The sequence below is a fragment of the Adelges cooleyi genome, unplaced genomic scaffold, assembly GCF_023614345.1.
Source record: "Adelges cooleyi isolate 19-005CV unplaced genomic scaffold, UGA_ACOO_1.1 ACOO_flye_CR_arks_rails_tigmint_CR_PRNA_8, whole genome shotgun sequence".
NCBI lineage: Eukaryota > Metazoa > Arthropoda > Insecta > Hemiptera > Adelgidae > Adelges > Adelges cooleyi.
In genome coordinates this window covers 4,196,812-4,216,548 of record NW_026096513.1, presented here as the reverse complement: position 1 = coordinate 4,216,548, position 19,737 = coordinate 4,196,812, and the positions used below count along the sequence as shown (strand labels likewise).

The 19,737-nt window shown below is 28.1% G+C and overlaps 1 protein-coding gene across 2 annotated transcripts; it reads left to right on the top strand.

Moving 5' to 3' along the window:
* The first annotated feature begins 1,985 nt into the window (after window positions 1-1,985).
* LOC126845623 (valacyclovir hydrolase-like) lies at window positions 1,986-7,415 on the top strand. Of its 2 annotated transcripts, XM_050584397.1 has the most exons (5): window positions 2,003-2,163; window positions 4,544-4,637; window positions 4,768-4,934; window positions 4,994-5,403; window positions 5,842-6,043. In XM_050584397.1, exons 1-5 carry the CDS (start codon window positions 2,086-2,088, stop codon window positions 5,936-5,938), a joined length of 846 nt encoding a protein of 281 aa, XP_050440354.1. In that variant the 5' UTR covers window positions 2,003-2,085; the 3' UTR covers window positions 5,939-6,043. The 2 variants fall into 2 exon arrangements, with proteins under 2 accessions (XP_050440353.1, XP_050440354.1); XM_050584396.1 differs by lacking the exons at window positions 4,544-4,637; window positions 4,768-4,934; window positions 4,994-5,403 and having other exon boundaries at window positions 1,986-2,163; window positions 5,842-7,415.
* The last annotated feature ends 12,322 nt before the right edge of the window (window positions 7,416-19,737 follow it).

The window sequence follows — 19,737 nt, the reverse complement described above, 5'->3', positions numbered from 1 at the left end:
CTTTACAAACGGTGAGATTAAGTTGTTTTCTACTTTCTAATTCAAACTGAGTAGGTATATAGAAAGTTACAAAATATAATCACTTATCCGTTATCACATATCTTGATAACCAATGAGAACGTTGCAATCGAGGTCCGCTTTGGTAACCCAACTAATGTTTTGTTAACTTAACAAATATAATTTAACAATAATAATGTTATGGTCTTATGTGTAGCTCATTTAATTTAACCGGATGTTAAATTTAAATGAAATATGAATTGTTAACTAGCAACATTGTGTTAAGACTTAAGAGTGTATTTAACAATAGTTGGTAAAACCGGCTGCGAGTTAGGAAACTCCAGTTTAGTCTAAACTTTAGTTAGAAAACTCAAACGACAATCCTTCCATTTGTAATCACGATTATATTTATACAATTGTACCTATTAAATTTCATTAGTCTCGACTCTTGGTGGTGTAGCTAGGTTGTTTATTTCGGAGAGAGTTACCCATTGGTTTACCACAATTTAAAAAGTGCTACTGAATTGTAATTAATAATTTATACTTCCTGAAAATTCAGAAAAGGTTGCAGCCTTCGGTCCACATTTAACTGCTAAATACTATATGCATTATGTACATCATTTGCTTATCTGCTCGGTTCCGCATCGGCCGCCGAGCATCACCTTGGTTTTTCAGCCCCGCCGGGCTACCCCTGTTCTCTGCAGACTCTTACCGTCTCCTCCTTTTTCGCCATCACGCGCCGCGCAAACGTCGCCTCATCGAGTCCCTTACCTAACTGAATCGCATATATGAAAGTAGAAAAAAGCAATAAAATGTCAGAATTAAAATATAAATTGTGAATGTTGGTTTAATAATACGAAAAAAAGAATCGTTCTCCTATCTTGAAAATTGGCAGTTATATTTGGTTATTGTTTAATTTATTTTCGGAACTTGGGTTTCTAAGAAAACCACCCTTTAAGATTTTGAAATGTTGCTAACTACTTATTTTACATACTTAAGAAATAAAATTTAAAGTTAACTGCCCTTTGAGCAGATGACATAATTTTTTTTTCTCAAAAATGTTTCCGGATTGCTACCACTTTTCCCAAATTGCATAAATTACCAATGTCTTTGGCCTAGTTTACACCGTTATAACTATAATAGGTACACCTTACATACACCTTACAATAGGTGCCTTACTTATAAACGTTTTATGTTTACACCATGTGTCCTAAATTTGTCTCAAGCCCATTATAATAAATTAATAACTGTTATAACTTGAAATAATATTAACAATACTATAATATTATGAACGTATTTGAATAATTGAATGTAAAAACATAATATATCACTTTTATGTTTTAAATCTTATCATAAAATTCAATTCGTAATGACGGCCTATTAGCTAAAACTGTTTACATCAGAAACGCTATTATTGTCAACGGCCATTTATTGGTGAGGAAAGCAAAGAAATATGACCTGGCCTGACAAATTATAATAATGAACTAATACATTTACACCGTTTTAACTTTTACCTCACAGAATAATGGTCAGGTAACGTGACCTACGTGTGCGGTGTTAACTAGGCCTATGACAAATTTCTTATCGATGCACAGTGGGGCAAGAGGCCTCCAAAATTGGCAAAAATATAATATAATAATAGTGCCATAATATCATATTTTGGTCGCGAGCAATAAATTAACCATGTTACTAAAATAGCGTGACCTATTTAACCGTGTTATCGCACAAACAAAAATAATATAATAAGGTATTGTTACATACTGCTAAATTGTTCGTAGTTTAAATTCAAATTTATTTTTTGCCAGTTTGGGGACCTTTTGCTCCAGTGTGCGGCAGGTCAATTATTGCCTATTAGTAGTTAGAAAAAAGAGTAAAATGGAAAAATTGATTCTTGGTAACGTATGCAATTTGGGAAAAGTGGTGTTATCCCGATATAGTTTATGATAACTACATCGTGATAATTTTCGGCATAAAGTTGATAAGCAACAACTAAAAATCAAACTTTTTTTTTTTGCTTATGCTTAATACTTTGCCTGTCATGTTATTATTTCCAAAATAATTTACAAGTTTTAATTTTTATTGCTTACTATGTCCATTAAACTATTAAATTTTTTAAAACGTTCTCAACCACTCTGTGTAATGAATAAAAGATTTTTATCTCTAGAGGTAATATTATTGTTTTCAAGTCTATAAGAATATTTTTAGTTCGACAATTATAAAATTAAAGTAGATATTTTTAAGAGGACGTTATACTCCCCATATAATACGAAGTTAGAACATTTTTTGCAAAATCTTAATTTAAAGATTAAATTGTAATGTGTAATTATTAGTTAAGTAATCAGAACTTTTTTTTGTTTGTTAATTTATTTTGCAGTCTATCTTACTCAGTCCATAGTGGTTTTAGAGCAAAAACGCCAATAATGTAATTGAAAGATACATTTTGGAAACAATGTCTTATCCGATTTTGAAAATAATTTCATACAAAACTTGATTTTAAATGGTAAAAATTAGGTTAGGTATCATAAAGGTATATGACATTGTCTCTAAAATCTTGCCATCTTTCATTTTTGACTTTTTGTCATGATTAATTTTGCTCTAAAACCATCATGGAGAGAGTAAAACGCATTCTGCTTAGGTATGTTTTAACGCTATAAAATTAGGTGTATAATGTCTTCTTAATACAACTAATTATTCAATATTATACAAATTGTATCAAAAGTTACTAAAAATAAACTATGGCTAAACTTAAAAAACAATTTTATAATACTTTAGAAGCATAAATAATTAACATTCATTAAGCTATTGTAATTTTTAGTGATACCTACCAATTATACATCTTTATAGAACTTTTTATACACATAATTATCCATATTATAACATAACAGAGTTACTATAGGCTGGGACATTGGGTAAGCACCCTACTGAAATTTGATGTTGCTTAAATAGTGTACCCTCAACAATTTAAAAAAATTGAATATTTTATATTACATGTCTCATTGGAAAAACAACTAAATAATATTATTTGTTTTATTAGTTACATTTATTGTAAAGGTACTATTATAACTATTGAATTTGACTTGTATTCACCCAGATACATGTTTTGAGTAATGCTTTTTTCATAAAATACAACAATGTTTACTTTTTACATAAAAATATTTTTATTGCTTTTTTTTATAATTTTGTGAATTTCCCAATTGATTAGTCGAAATGTACATTATTTTCAACTTAAAAAGTTGATGACATTTTTGTGTTACCATTATAAAAAAAAATTGAAGCCATGTTTTTCTTTAATAAGGAAAACCCAAAAATCAATAAAATAATTGTAAATTATTATTATAAACGTGTTTTATGTTCCAGTTTTTCGGCGAGGTATTTAAATAATATCACAATTCTTTTTTCACACAGTTTCCCAACACCCCCTTGAGTGCGTTGCTCATTTATTTCTATTTTTGGTCTGAACACATTTTATTTCAATGTTCCCATTTTTCGGCAAGGCATTTAAATAATTTCACAGTTGTTGCAAATACCTCCACCCGGATGTCATAGGATCACCTTTCTCACCATTTTTGCAAGGGCATGAGAGCACACATGATTGACAGCCTACAATAATAACAATAGTAATAGTAATAGTAATAACAACATTAGTAATACTAATAATACTTCATTATTAATAAAAAATAACTAAATAAAAATAAGTATTTTTTAAAATATAAACTTCAACTTTAAGTTATAACTGATAATAATTTTTTTAATTATAATTTTTATAAATCGTTATATAACACAGGTGCTACCTTTTTCATAAGTCGGGGTATTTAGTTACTTGTCTATAAAATGATTTTTTTTTTTTTTTAAAAGTTCTGCTTTGAAGTTTTATTTGAAAGTAATTTAACCACTCGGTAGTAATATTTACTATTTATATTTTATGCAAATATTATATAAACATCCTCAAAATAGTTTATAGTATACTCTCAGTAGGTAAATGAAAAAAGAAGTCATCACAACAGGGGTGGGCTAGGGTAAAATATCTGGCGACTCAATTATACAATTTTGTCCACAATCGCATAAAAAAACCGCCTCCCTCAATTATTTTTAATAAAAATAATGGATTTAATGAGCTCAAAAGGCCTAAAACATCAGATGTCCTAAGTTAATTGCCCTCAGTCTACCGCTGCATCATAAACTACTCTTATTTTTAATTTGTTTTTTTTCTCCTTTTATCCATTATTCCCAAACTATCTGGATCAATTCTCTAATTTGACTACTTTAGACACCATACAACTACGAGAAAGAAGTATGCTGTAGTAATAAACACGCATACTGTTATACGTACTAGTGTATACTTATTATAAAGGGATTTTTGAAAAACTAAAGGTGTTTTAATTTTTGTACATCTTGATCAGTGTACAAACATTTTGAAACTAATGAATATGTAAATTTTTCATTTTTGAATACTTTTTTATGGGAAGAATAACTGGTGTGTGCTTTTTTACAGTGTCTATAATTACCAAAAATTAACTTGATAATATTTTATTTTATTTATTTTCAGAATACTAAAAAAATAAAGGTTAATAGTATTGATATTAATTACCTCAAAGTTGGTAATGGGCCTAAAACATTGCTTTTGTTACCTGGAGCATTAGGTAATTTATAGTGTTAAAGTTAGATTGATTATAATATTTAAAAAAAACGTGTTTATAGTCATAATGTGCACAAGTATCTTTTCTTATTAAATTATTATAAATTTTATAAAAAATTTAACATTTTATTTAGGATCTATATTTACTGATTTCAAACCACAAGTTGAAAATCTTGATTATGAAAAATATACAATTGTTGCATGGGATCCACCTGGTTATGGACTTAGTCGTCCACCAGATAGAGATTTTTCATCTGGGTTTTTTTACAGAGATGCGGAATATGCAGTAATGCTAATGAAAGTAAATGAGTTGACTTAAAAGTTTTGTTTATGATTTTAAAAATAATTTTCTTTGTACAGGCGTTAAATATTAATAAATACTCACTGGTAGGTTGGAGTGATGGTGGTATTACTGCGCTAATTGCAGCATCTAAGGCAATTGATCAAGTTCAAAGTGTTATAGTTTGGGGTAGCAATGCTTATGTTACAGAAAAAGATATTAAGTTGTATGAAAACATAAGAGATATTCAGAAATGGTCTCCAAGAATGAAACAACCATTTATTGATTTGTATGGGGAAAAATATTTTTCTGAAACATGGTCTGCATGGGTTGATGCTTTTCAAGAAATTTTGAAAGAAAACAACGGAGATATTTGTTGTGAAGCATTATCTAAAATTCAAGCACCTACATTCATTCTTCACGGTGCTCAAGATCCATTAGTGCCCATGGAACACCCAATTTATTTACACAAAAATATAAAATATGGATCGTGAGTTATATTTTAGTTCTTGTTTCTTTATTATTTCTATTCTAGTTAGTAAAAAAGTATTAAAACATATTTAGTCCTTACTATTTATTACTTAAATAAATTTATATTATAGTAACCAGGTCAAACAATCAACTGTTGATCAATGTTTTAAATAAAAGTATATTTGCATCTCCACTTGAATCACTCAATAATGTTCTTTATTCCTTAAAAAAAGTACATAAGGCACACTTTTTAAGGCTTTTCCTTTATCATATTCAACACAGACAGTTACAAATCGTTATCACTTATCACTGTATGTTATTTATAAAAAACAACAAATTATAATTTGTACTTGTAAATAATTCCAACAACCAAGTGTATGCCACTACAAAAAATATTGATTTTTATAGTTGCTAAAATTTTATTTTATTAATACAACATTATTTTAAACTGTTTCAGGCTTGAAATATTTCCTAATGGAAAACATAATATTCATTTAAGGTATACCGAGGAATTCAATGCTGCTATTGACAAATTTTTGGCAATTACACAGTAACAAAGTGAAACATTATAATTTATATATTATTCTGAAGACATAATTTTAATCATATTATAATTGTTAACAAGCCATGTCTGGAAAAAATAAAATACAAAAATTAAATTTAAAAGAAAAAAAATGGTATTATAAGGGTGAAGGCAATGTTAATTTAGTTTTGTCCATACCTGATGATTGTGTTGTTTTACGAATCATAAAAATACAACATGATGAAATAAACATACCCATTATTGAAGCTGAAAGAGAATTATTATTACAAACAAATTTTTATCAGGTTGTTTCATCTGTGTTTTTCCATAATCAATATGTAAATGTTCCAGAGCTAATGCTGATTGAAAATATTTCTATTAGGGAAATAAATGAATCTGTCAAACATTTTAGACCAAAAAATAGATTGCATAAAATTGCAGGCAGTAAACTAGTTACTGTATATCCAGATTATACGTTATTATTACCTAAAAATGCAGCTGTTGATAAGAATTATATTGTGGGGTCCATTTATTGTGCAGAAATAAAGCCGAAACAAGGCTGGATTAATGAATTTGAAAGAATAGGTTCAAAATGTGTTTATTGTATGAATCAATATTTAAAAATATCTCAAGGTTCAATTGATGCTATTAGTAGCTATTGTCCCATGGATTTGTTTTCTGGAGAATTAATGAGAATGGAAAAAGCCGTACAGAGTTTATTGCAAACACCACAAAATAATTTAAAACTGTTTAAGGATGGTGAACCAATAGCTGTTAATAAATTTGGTAGTATCATTAACATTGCTTTTAAAAATAATAATGACTTCTGTACGTTAATAGTTTTAGCATTGGTAAAAGAATTAAAAAATAATGTAAAACACAGATATACAATTGTTACACAACCTGAAGATTTAAATAAATTACCAACAACAGTTGTAGAAAAATCAATCAACAATATAACATTTCCTGGGAAGTCATGCAATTTGAGTTCTATAAACTTTCTACCACAAAATTGTGTATTAAGTTATATTTTGTCAATGCAAAAATTGCAGTCTACAAGTTTTTCATCAATATTTACAGAATATAAACAAAAACTTAAAGAGTTATCAGATTATTATTATATTGAACGCTTGTTATCTAGCATTACAACTTGTGATAAACTTTGTTTGGATTCATTTGAAAGCTATTTGATTGCAACAACTGCTCGAGACTGTTCAATATATGTGACATTTTGTAAAGTAAATCCATTGATGGAGGACAATGAATATGTTATCAATATTAATGACGAATTCTATTTGATCAACGTACGTGTTGGTGACCTAGACCCCAAACCACTTTCATGCATTCAAAAACATTATAAGAGAAATGTCAATGTTTTAAATGCTTGTTTGAATTATTTTAAATGTAGTTAACACTTATTAAGAATAATTATAGCATTTTATTTTGGTGTTTAATATGAAACTAACAATTTCACTAGTACAAAAAACTGTAAACTATATTTGGCTATAAACAACAACAATATTTTCTCAATTGGTTGTAGGCTCAAATATAATTAGTTTTGAAATTATTAGTGTACTTAGTAGTTGTTAGGTGTTTTTGTTATTATTAAAATATTGTAATAATACTCAATAAAATTGTTGATAAAAAAAGTATACAATAATAATACAAATTTGTTTTATTATTTTTAAATGTATATTTTTATATAAAATAATTTTATTTTAAATTCATGTTATTTAACTATTATTAAAATTATTGTTTTGCAAAATATATTTTTCAACTTTATAATCTTGGAACTATATTTGTTTTAACTTGATTATTGTATCAAAATCAAATTATTTGACTTAATTTTTGTGTTCATAGTATTAACTATTTATAATTATTAAGTATAATGTAACTTAATAGTTTATTCAACCAATTGAGCCTGAACTTCTCTTATATTGTAATTTTGATGATTGCAAGAAAAAAATGGAAATATGTAAGAATACACTACAAAACAATTCATTCAATATAAGCAGTTTATATAATTATATATACATTGTTTTATGAAGAAAAAAATATATATTTATACAAACAAAATATTTTTATGATAATGTACTATAGTAAAAAGGATTTTAACATCTATAATAACAAAATCATCTACTAAATTTTGTTTTCCGTTTCAGCCACTTTATTAAAAACTGTTTTTTTTGTTGTGTTACATTTAAAAAATATAAGTTAAAAAATTAAATAAAGTATAATACAAAATAATTTAACAATAAACAAATAAATAAAATCCTTATTATATGAAGAATGTATTTTATTCAGTATTGTGTATCTAAATAGTTTGTTTACTAAAATTACAAAATATTTAAATAATAATATTAAAAAATAATAACTTGATATAAATAATTAGGATAAAGTAAGATCACATAATACAATAGTTAAGTATATTATATATTGTCATACTATATAGTTATAAATAATGCAACAATGATAGATAAATAGATTCGATAAAGTTACATAATAGTATTTTTTATTTTTTTATTTCATAGTATATTTAAATTTCTAAAAAGATTATATATGTTATAATTAAAGTCCGGATTTATATGTTTTTACATATTGTTACTGAGTATATGCGGTCTTATGAGGGTAAAAAATGTGGACGATTCATTCATCACAGAGTTCACAGGAAAAAGTTTTTTTTGCATATTTGAGAATATTTCATGGTTTAGGGAATATTTAGGTTATTTAGCATATTTTGGAATATTTTGCAAATTGTGAGAAAAACATAATAATTTATTTTTATTTTAAAATTATTATAATTAATATTTTCATAAAAAAAATACACACAGTGATAGTACTATTAAGTCGCCGCGTCGTGCCGTGCTGTTTACCAAATATGGTGGCTAACCTGCAATACTGCATCATTTTCATGCTGATAAGAACAACAAAAATTTACAAAATTACCAATAACCTGGTGAAAAGGGTAACATTATAAAAACCAAAGTGACTCAATTATGTGAAAAAAATAAAGGCTACCAAATGTTTGGAAAAGTTGGAAACATTTTATCTGGAAACAATGAAAATCTCCCAGAACATTTCACCCCTAGTGTAGTTGCTGATATGAAGTTTGCTCCTTTAATATCAGTTGATGTTGAACGTTCATTTAGCCTCTACAAACACATTTTAAGCGATAGAAGAACTAACATGAGCCCAGAGAATATCGAGAAATACATAATTATTAACTCATATAATAAAATTTAAATAAGTAGTAAATAATTTAAATTGTACTTCAATTTAATTCAAGTCAGAATTAAATTTAGAAGAATATTTAGTAAATATTAATTTACTACCATAATTATCATACCAAAGGAATATTGTTTTTTTTTTTTTTTAAATATATATTGTTATTTTATATTCAATAAAGGAAATATTGATTTTAATTCATTATTTTTGTTTATTTTTCTAATTGTTAAGAGAATATATGGAGAATATTTGTAGGTTTTTTAGAGAATATTAGAATCATATTTTAGGTGTTTTAAGAGAATATTTATCCGGACCTTAGTTATAACCATTCGGAATAATTTACAAAGGTGTTCTTCAATAACATTATCATAATATTGAACCACATTTTTAACGATAATCGATATTTTTTTATGTCGAAAATCTCCTGCCGGCATGCAAAGAAGCATTTCTGAATATTATTTTAGCTTACTCAGCTTTTCGATGCAAATCGCCGCACATTTGTATGAATAAAAGCTTGAGCAAAATATTCCTTTACCGGGAAATCATCAGAAAAATGTTTTTCGATTTGTATTCCGTCCAGTCTTTACACGCTATGCGTGTTCAGGCAGCGTCGTAAACGCTTTAGAATGTTTGCCTACAGATTGGTGCCGTATCATCATTTTTCTTCTATATTATGACATTGGCACCGAGCAGTTTTGGCAACGGTCAATTTATCGAGAACAAACGACGGACCTATAAAACCATTCTACACGTCAGACATAAAAAAAAAAAAAACAAAACAAAACCACCGATAACCAAAAAAGCCAATAAATATATATTAGAGTACAGGGTGATTCATTAAGAAGACGTGGCACCACCCGTATTTTGGCCGCAAAACTCCTGGTGCGGGTTACAAGGTTTTTTTGGTTGTACTCGAAGTAGAATTACAACATTTTTACAATATTCGTACACAGGGAAGAACTTTACCGCGTTTTAATTTTTTGATAACACAGTCCAAGTTGTTCATTCGTAAAGATTGTTTTTTTCTTTCTTTTTTCTATTTATTTATGAAAAGTTGGAAATTATTAGTATTTAGAACAAATGAAAACGATACAATACAGACAAACATCTCTTCTCTTTTTTTAATACACAGTATTAAATTTGGTAATTTTACTGTGAATAAATGATGATGTTATATGAAGTTATGATAGGAAAAAAAATTGTAATGTATCCTATAGAAATGACTGTGATTGTCTGACAAAAAAAAAATGACGATCAATAAAGAATCCTCATTATTTTAAATTAAGATTTAAGAAAAATTGTTAGTACTCTACTCCCCAATAAAATAGAAGGTATCGCGTGATGATAGGGTTAAGACACTCATTTTCTCTTTTAAGAGACACTTTAGTAATGTTATTTTACTATATTAGACAACGTTCAAATTTGAATCTTTTTTATTTTTTTTTTCAGAGCTTTATTACATTTTAAAACTTAATCGATAAAGTATACATTTAATTAGCATTACAAACTATGAATTTTTTTCAAATATTTTGACTGGTCGATAACCAATTATCGATAATCACTTAATGTTATTAAGTTTTTTTAATGTTGTTAAAGTTTGGAATTTAAGACAAGTGCGGTAGAGTAATGCGAGCAGATAAAAAAATAATAGTACTACACTCCTTTGCACACCGTCCTAAATTTTAAACTTAAATAGCTCAAAATGTAATTATTCGAAACTGGTTATCAACAAAGTCAAAATGTTTAGTAAATTATTCTTAAAAATGCATAGCTGTAAATCGAATATAATTTATAAGTTACCGTTTCATTTTCAACATTTAATAGAGCTGTGGAAAATACTAAAACAGGTAAATTTTTAGTAATTTTATTATATTGTAAGATAAGGGAATTAAAAATGTTTCCAAACAGAATAACTCCAAATTGCAATTGTTTTAAGAAAAAAAATGTAGAGTACTATCCCTAATGAATCACTCTGTATGTTTATACACATTGATATGAAATCCTTGTCGACCGTGACCGTGCTAGCTTTTGCTTTCGGTGTAGTCAGTCTTTCATAATCAACTTTAACTTTTTAGAGTGACCCGTCACGTCGGACAGACCCGCAATGGTATTTCCTATTACACGATGCGAGGTCATTTGTTTTGTCGTATAATGTCCCCTTTGGGGAACCCTGGCAACGTGTGGTCCGTTCTACTTAACCAAATTGACGTCGTTCTTTTACCCAACTCGAAATCTCTATTTAGATAGGAATTAAATTTAAACATCGTACCATTAACTGTTATGTTGTGCATACGAAAGCCAATATATACATATATATATATAATGATAAAAAGGCCATCAATCACAAAATATGTTTGACAAAAATGTGTTTTTGGCATTGAAACAAACAACACTCGATGTCGTACATTAGTTTAATGGAAAATTATATGATTCAAATGGCTTTTTTTCTATAAAGTACAAAACACATTGGTCGCTATCATTATGCATTTGTCTACGTTCATTTTAGATATTCTGTAGTTACTTGTAGCTGGGCTTTATTAGACAAATATTTTTTTTCCAGATCTACAGGATAAGACCCAGCGTTATAATTGGAGGAATAAAAGAAGGTACGGAGAGTAGATTGATTGAGTTCAACAATAATTTTAATCATTATACTTTATTAATAAAGTTATCTGATGTATATGGTCATTGTTTTCCGATGAGCAGAGATTTTATTATTTTTTTAAACTACTCGATCGAGCTTTTTTGGCTAATAAACACTTTTCAATCCCACTTTACTCTGACCTATTAGTTATTATAACAAAAACAAAACTAATTATATACTGTAGACGTTTTAAACATGAGACGTGGCAACCCAAAACACTTTTAAATTGTCCGCCAATATATTCTAAAAATATATTGTGTTTTTAGTTCGTTTCATTTAAAACAGATTATAAAACTGCTCTCAGATTTGTTTGCACACGGGATCGCATGAATATTGGGAAACTCAAAGTAATTACATTTTCATTGTAGCTTCATAATAAAAAGAACAATGCATAAAAATGAGTTAAATATAAGACCTTAAGCTCTAACCGTAAACCGACTTTGTGAAGTAAAATAGTTTTAATATTGTTGTAAGCTTGTGAACAAGTAGTGGGAGCTATACCAGTTTCCAAAATAAATATGGCAACTCACTCGTACATCAATTTAGAAATAATTACTAAATGTTTTAATTGTGTTTTGGGAGAAATTATATAAATATCTTATTTGTTCGGCTTTTTAAAATTGCCTATTTCGTTTATAAAATGTATATTCGTTTAACATAGTAGTTCTCATAATGGTCTACAAGCTTCTGACTTAATTTCCAGCCATAACATTTTGATAACATTAAAGAGATGAAAATATTGTAACAATAATTATTATATTAAAAGTTACCAATGTAATGTTAATCAAATATTTTATTTCTGTATGGTTAAATTATAATTAAATTAAGTTGTGTCACACACAAATATATTTAAATTGGTAATTAATATTACAATACAATATTTTATAATAATTATTGTTACAATGTTTTTACATATTGTTTCAGGAAACATTATCAACATAAATGATTTGGTAATGTTTCCTAAAAAATCCGCTAAAAAGAAAACATTTAAAAGTTATTTGGAGTTAAGAACAAATTTGATACCTAACAGAAATTCATTCTGATTTTTGATAAATACTAAACTGATAGAATGAAAAATCGGACGTATAAGACCTTACAATATATTTTGTATTTATAATAATTTTTATTTAATTTAAAATAGAAAATTTCCAATCAAACTACACGGCGAAAACGTCAAAGACTTTGTATGTGGTTTTCAAGCGTGCAGTAAAAGTTTTCATCGTTGTATAAAACCAAAACCTCTAACGAGGTCAAAAGAGAAAAAAAAACAATAAGTAATGATTAATTACTCACACGGTACACTTTTTTCTTATTTTTTTTTTAAGTTAGTGCCTTTTTACATTTTCATATTAAATTGATTTATATAATAACAAAAAACTTTTCTTATTTTTTTTTTTTTTATACATACTCGATAAGTACCGCACACGCTATATAAGCGACACGCGCAACTATACGTTTGTACCGCCAACCTCTGATTACACTACTTATGTGCTTTATAGACACTTATACTAGACATAGACACAAATATTTTCTGTACAACTTTTTAGCCTAAGCCTACCAAAAAACCTTGTCGACGAAAGCTGGGTCGTCTCGTTTGTGTACTTAAAGTCGCTTTAAGACGCTTAAAAAAATTAATACAATTAGACACCCACCGAATAAATCATATTATTATAATGTTTGCGTGTTAAACTTAATGTTAGTATAGTTTTAATTAAAAATAATTTCTAATATCCCACGTTTATTAGATCAAATTTGCAAACTGGAGATTAAGCCCGTATAAAAATTTAAACAGTATGTAAAAATTTCCAAATATATGATATTTCAATAATATTATGTTGTATGAACTGTATTTAATTTATAATATAGTTTTAATAAAATACTAAAGTTGATAAAATAGTATTGCGCAATTATTATCTCTTAGCAACTTATTAATTTTATTGTCGAAAAACTAAATTTGTTTTTTTAGTGGGAACTAGTTATAATCATCAATCCAGGAACGAAAACTAAATTATTTTTTTGTAAGGTGAACCCAAATAAAAACAAATTCTTTATATGAATTTTTGAAGCTCTAGTATTTAATCATGATTAATTTAGTTGGAACTGAAAACAAATTTGTTTCCTCGGTTAGGAAACAAAAAAATACAAAATACCAACCATACAGGATAACAGTATGCTTTGTTATCGAGAACTTATGTTATTTCTATTGGTATATACTTTAAGTACTCTTAAAAGTTTACTAAAATATTATAAAATACATTTTCAACTAATATGTAATATGTATTATTGTTTATTTAAGAGGGAAAATATGTTTACATAGCTTAATTAATTTTAATACTTTTAACATTTTGTATAAATTGAAAAAAAAATCCAAGACATTATCTGTAGGTAATAAGTGCAGCGGTTTGTTATTAGTTGGAAAATTATTTTATAATTTATTTTCGTCAACAATTTTGATAAATGATCGAATAGCTTTGATTATAAAAGTATTCCCAATAATGTATGGCAAACTTTTAATAAACTCCTATGCTCCATTATAAACTTCAGCTGGTGATTTCGGTTGTATCAATTGTATCGGTTGTATCGGTTCCAGTGGTGCTAATCCAATACCTTTCGTTAAAATGTCATGTTTTTTTTTTAATTTCGTTGGCCATGCTATTTGTCGAGATAGATTTATTTCTGAGAGAAGATGCTAAATTCTTGAAAAAAATGTCGTCATTACAATACATTCGGCTTATAAATGTGTCTAAAATTCTAGCATAATTGTCGTCGTTATAAATGTTTTTATTTTTTTCTCACTACTTTTGGTTACCCAACCCCATGTAAATCTTAACATTATTGAATTAATAATGTTAAACAATACACGTTGATATGATACAATCAAACGTGCTCTGTCCAACACCATACTTGTGTCTGCGCTCACTCTGATTTGCTCCAATCCATGCAACGTTATACCCAATTTATCGGTTGATCCGAGATATTGGTTAAAAAATCCATAAAGTAAACTTAAATTATTATTGTCTTTTTTATAAAAATATAGCTATCTGATATCCTTAAAAAACTTTTCGTCTACACGATTGTATTTATTATCTATATAATATCGAAATAACACCTCTTTGTTATCCGTAATTACTTTGAAAACGAAACTACTATCGTACGAATTACTTTTATTTCTGGACGTTTCATTTTCATACTTTTGAATTAAATTCAAATTTGGACTTTTGTTTGGGTCACAATTGGCGTTTACATAATTTTCTATCTTCGTGGAAATAAAACAATGCATTCCCAAGTATTTCTGTATAACATCAGGTCTTAACACTTCATCAGAACCAACCAGTTGGTAACTGTAATCATAATAATTGTTGGTTGTAGCTGTTTCGATACTTGCCTTGTACAATTGTTTTATTTCATGTGCGTACAAATAAACCAACCAAACCTCATTAAGGTCATAGTTGTTTTCGTTGAATTCAGTTATTACCAGGTTAAGAATTTGTAAAGCTTCGCTTTCGAATGAACTATCGTCAACTTGAGAGACTGTTGTTTCATGAGACCCAAATCAAGATGTGCAGCTTTAGTCACACGCATGTGAAAATGAGCACTGTAAAGAAAGCTACATTTAAGTTCGTCAAACTTTGAAAGGGCGGTGGCATAATACCATGCTAGTATATTGGATTATGATGAAAACGAAAACTGACCATGATTTTATCAAAACCATTTGATGATGAGTTGAAAATTGTCTTTTGCAGTCGTCTATCAAGTTATTACCAGAAATGCGCACTCAGAATTTTACATCACCTACCAAAGAAAGTAGTATTTAATTAATTTCATTTCATTTAGAAATATATTTTATTTTGTACTTACTTTGTTGGTAAAAACAAATTGTATCACCGACTCAGCGCAAATAAAACTTGTTTCAATTTTATTTTGTACAAAAAATCGTCAACGTACTGTATTTACTTACAGTTTGTACTTCTATAAAACAGTTGTATTATTTACTCAAATGTTTGTTAAGACCTGATTTCGTTGTTGCCTTACAATTAAAAAAAAATATATAACAAAAGTTAAAACTGTGTGAAAATTATATTATGAAAATGTATGGGCATTACAACCTTCATTTGAAATAATAACGTTTTTTGTCACTCCTACCACCAATGTTTATAGATTTTTTTACAAGAACTAATTTATTTATGCAACTAAATTATTTTTCTGTGTTACATCTAATACATTTGCAATGTTAACAACACATACTTTTTAAATTCAGTAGATATAAATTAATATATTATCACTTTTCTGTAAAAACCACTTTACTAGTACAGTTCAAACCAAGCATGATTTAAAGCCAGTGCAGTCCAAACTAGTACAGTATAAATCAGTATAGTTTAAACCAGTGATGTTCAAGTCAAGCGCAGTGTTAACCAACAAAGCCGTAACCAGTAAATTCCCAACTAGTATAACTTAAACCTGTAGATTATAAATTAAGTTCCGTCCTAACTAATACAGCTCAATTATAAATTAGCATAGTGGTTCAAGGAGTGATTTAATGCGAATCTGTATATAATATACCTAACCTAGCACAGTATAAACCAGTACAGTTCAAACCAAGCACAGTATAAACAAGTACCTACAGTTCAAAATAGTAAAGTTTAAACTAGTTTAGTACAAATCAAGTACTATAACCAACAACCAAGCATAGTGTAAATCAACAGTATAGATCAACATAATATCAGTACAGTATGAAATAAAGTATGAACAGTAAAAACAATTAGTAATTTAATTCGATCAAACGTTTTGATATTTTTTTCTTATACAAAATGTATTATTTCATGCACACATTTGATTTATACTCTACAGGTTTAAACTATACTTGGATTTTAATTATTATTTTAATAAGTATAAATATAGAAAATTATTTATTATTATAACATTTGTTACATTTATAGCTATGTATGTGGTACATTTGTTTGACACCATAATGAATACAAAAAATATAAACATTTAGTATATAATAATTTGAACGTTAAAAACTACAATATTTTCAATAACATATGGGTTAAAATATTAGGTCATTGATAACAATTGGCTATTTTGTACGCAATACGATTTTCATTTTTAATTGAAATTATAAAAAAAGGTACAATAATTTTAAAAAAAGACACCTAAAAATAGAACGATGTTAACATTAATAAATACCCCGTGTATTTTTTTACTTTTATTTGCCTTTTTTCCCCCTTAAAGACAATGACGTTGCCGTCGAAACTTTTCTGATAAATTAAACGTAATTCGATTTGGCGACGGTGACCGTCCTTTCTCATCATTTTTAACGAGTTTTCCCACCGAGTCAATTTGGTTTTGGTTATTTCTTTTTTTTTCTCGCTCTCTTCTTCTTTCCCTGTTTTGTATTTATCCGCCACCGACGCCTCCGTTTAGTGCGTATTCATTATCCCTATACATATTATTGCTATCTTCTCCCCTCCAAACCGTCAGTTGGCTTTGCGACTAACGAGATTTTGTTTTTCCGCTAGCAGATCCAACACCTGAAAAACACGGAAGGCCCAAAACGATTACGACATGCCGAAAAAGACACCCCGACTATCGAGAAACTTGGTAATCACTTTAACGCCAAAGAAAATCCTCAAATGTTCCAATTTCTTTTTTTTTTGCTGTCTAGTTTTTTTCAATCCCATTTTAAATAAAAGAAATGTTTAATCAATATTAATTTTTAATTGTTAACAAGTTGTTATAATGGTTTGTAACTATATATTATACGATTTATTACTATTATTTGATGAAATATAGTTATAACGGATACATCGTCTGTTTGCTCTATTATCGTATGTTATTTTCAATTGACAACAGTAACTTTGCCATATACTACTTTAATTTGTGAAAATATATTTATTTTAAGACGTTTGGTGTATTCGATTCTTATTGTGGATAATCGAGGTCAAGTTGGTAGGTACGCTGATGTGACAGTAATTTGAACAAACGCTGATTTAGAATTTAAATGAGCCCCAAAGATCAAACGACTTCGAAATCACAAACAGATTAACGTCTGTCTGCCAATTGCAAAGAGGTAAGTACCAAGGAAAGGACATTGCCTAAGGCCAAAACTACCCATAACAAGACATCATTCCTAACGATGGTCATCCGGTTACCGTGGTTGTCCTACGGGTTTTTTCACCTTAGCTAAACTATCCCTATTTTCAAACGGATCATCTATAGGCTATACCTCAGCCGTGCATTGTTAACTCCTTAATGCAAGCCTGCAATACTCGGTTTATCAACCCATGTATGGCTATAACATAATAAGGGTTATAGCATTTAACGCGTTACCACCTCTGATCTGACCTTTACGATCAATAATAATTATTTCTCGATTCGTTGGTACTTTAAAGAGTCCAACCCAAAACACCATTACAACGTCTATTGTAACTTCATTACATGAAAAAATATCCTTATGATGTAGTTTAGGATAAGTTATGACGGTAAAATAGAATAACAAGCGTTGGCAGCCGTTTTGGGTAATAGCCCACTTTCTTAGCATGTATAATAATCGGCCAGCATTTTTTTACTTTTTATTTTACAAAAACTTAGTGTTAGAGTACGCAGTTTTCGTCTCTAAATTTGCGGTAACGGGCGACACATGTCCATTCGGTCGAACCACTGTTTTCTAGCGAAACTTGTAATTTGGTCCTGACACGATTCCTACACAACGGCTACCTACCAATTTCCCCCTTGTTGTGTTGTACGTGGTTGATATTAAGTTTAGGCCCTCACGGGTCTTGCAGGTAAATATCCGCTGTCATTCACCGCTTGTTAAGGCCAAATATTGACCGTTCGATGATGGCCACATGCGCGATAATCACAAAAACCATGCTCTTGACGGAAACCCAGTTAATTTCTTCCTAAAAATAATCTTTTAACTCAATAACGAATGAAGGGCACAGGAGAATAACGGTAGTTGTCACATTATGCCTTTTTTTTTTTCAAATAGTTTTTTTTCAATTTATGCCAATAATTGTTTTTATTTATGTCAATAGATTGTTTAAATAAATACATTTATTGTTAGAGTAGCATTTAATGTGATTTTTTTTGTTCTTATGTAAGAGGTGGAGGAATTCACGAGCTTTGTTTTTGCTATACTCTAAAATTTTCATAATGTGACAACTACCGTTTTTCCCCTGTGCCCTTCAACTACAATATGAATTACCCAATTTAAAATGCATATTTAAAATTATTATTTTAGGTTTGATTTAATGAGCTACTCGTACGTTTTTTTCACTAAAACTTTGATATTAATCACTAATTTCTATTCTACAAAAACCGTATTAAATATGAATCTTAGAATATAGATTATACATGAAGGGTTAATTTAACGCATTATATTTTTCTCTTAAGTAAATTAAGCGTTTATAAACTGTGCTCTACAACGTGATATTTAAGTTTCCAAGCTTTTTATATATAAAAAAAAATAGCTGAGCAATAAGTATATTATATACCTATGTCTTATATTATATTTATATATTTTGTATTTTATTTTTTTTAACACAGTACTACTTATATAAACTGCAATAAACTAACAATACCCCATTCTCTCAAAAAGAGTAGAAATATTTTCTTTATATAGCTATTTTAGATGTAGATTTAGGAATTGGGGTCTGAAAATTACTGACTGGCCACTATTATAAGAAAACCGGAAATAGGATGGGGTGAAGTATTATTTTTTATCTACTCGCATTATTCGAACGCACCCAACATCCCGTCTTAAATTTTAAACTGTAATAACTTTAAAACTAAGTATAAAAAACTGATTATCGACCAGTTAAATGTTGAACAAATTGTTCTTAATTTAAGAAGTTATTTAATATATAAGTTACCATTTACGTTTCAAAAGTTGATAAAGCCCTGAAAAATACTAAAAAAAATATTTGGTAATTTTATAATATTGTAAAATAACATTAACA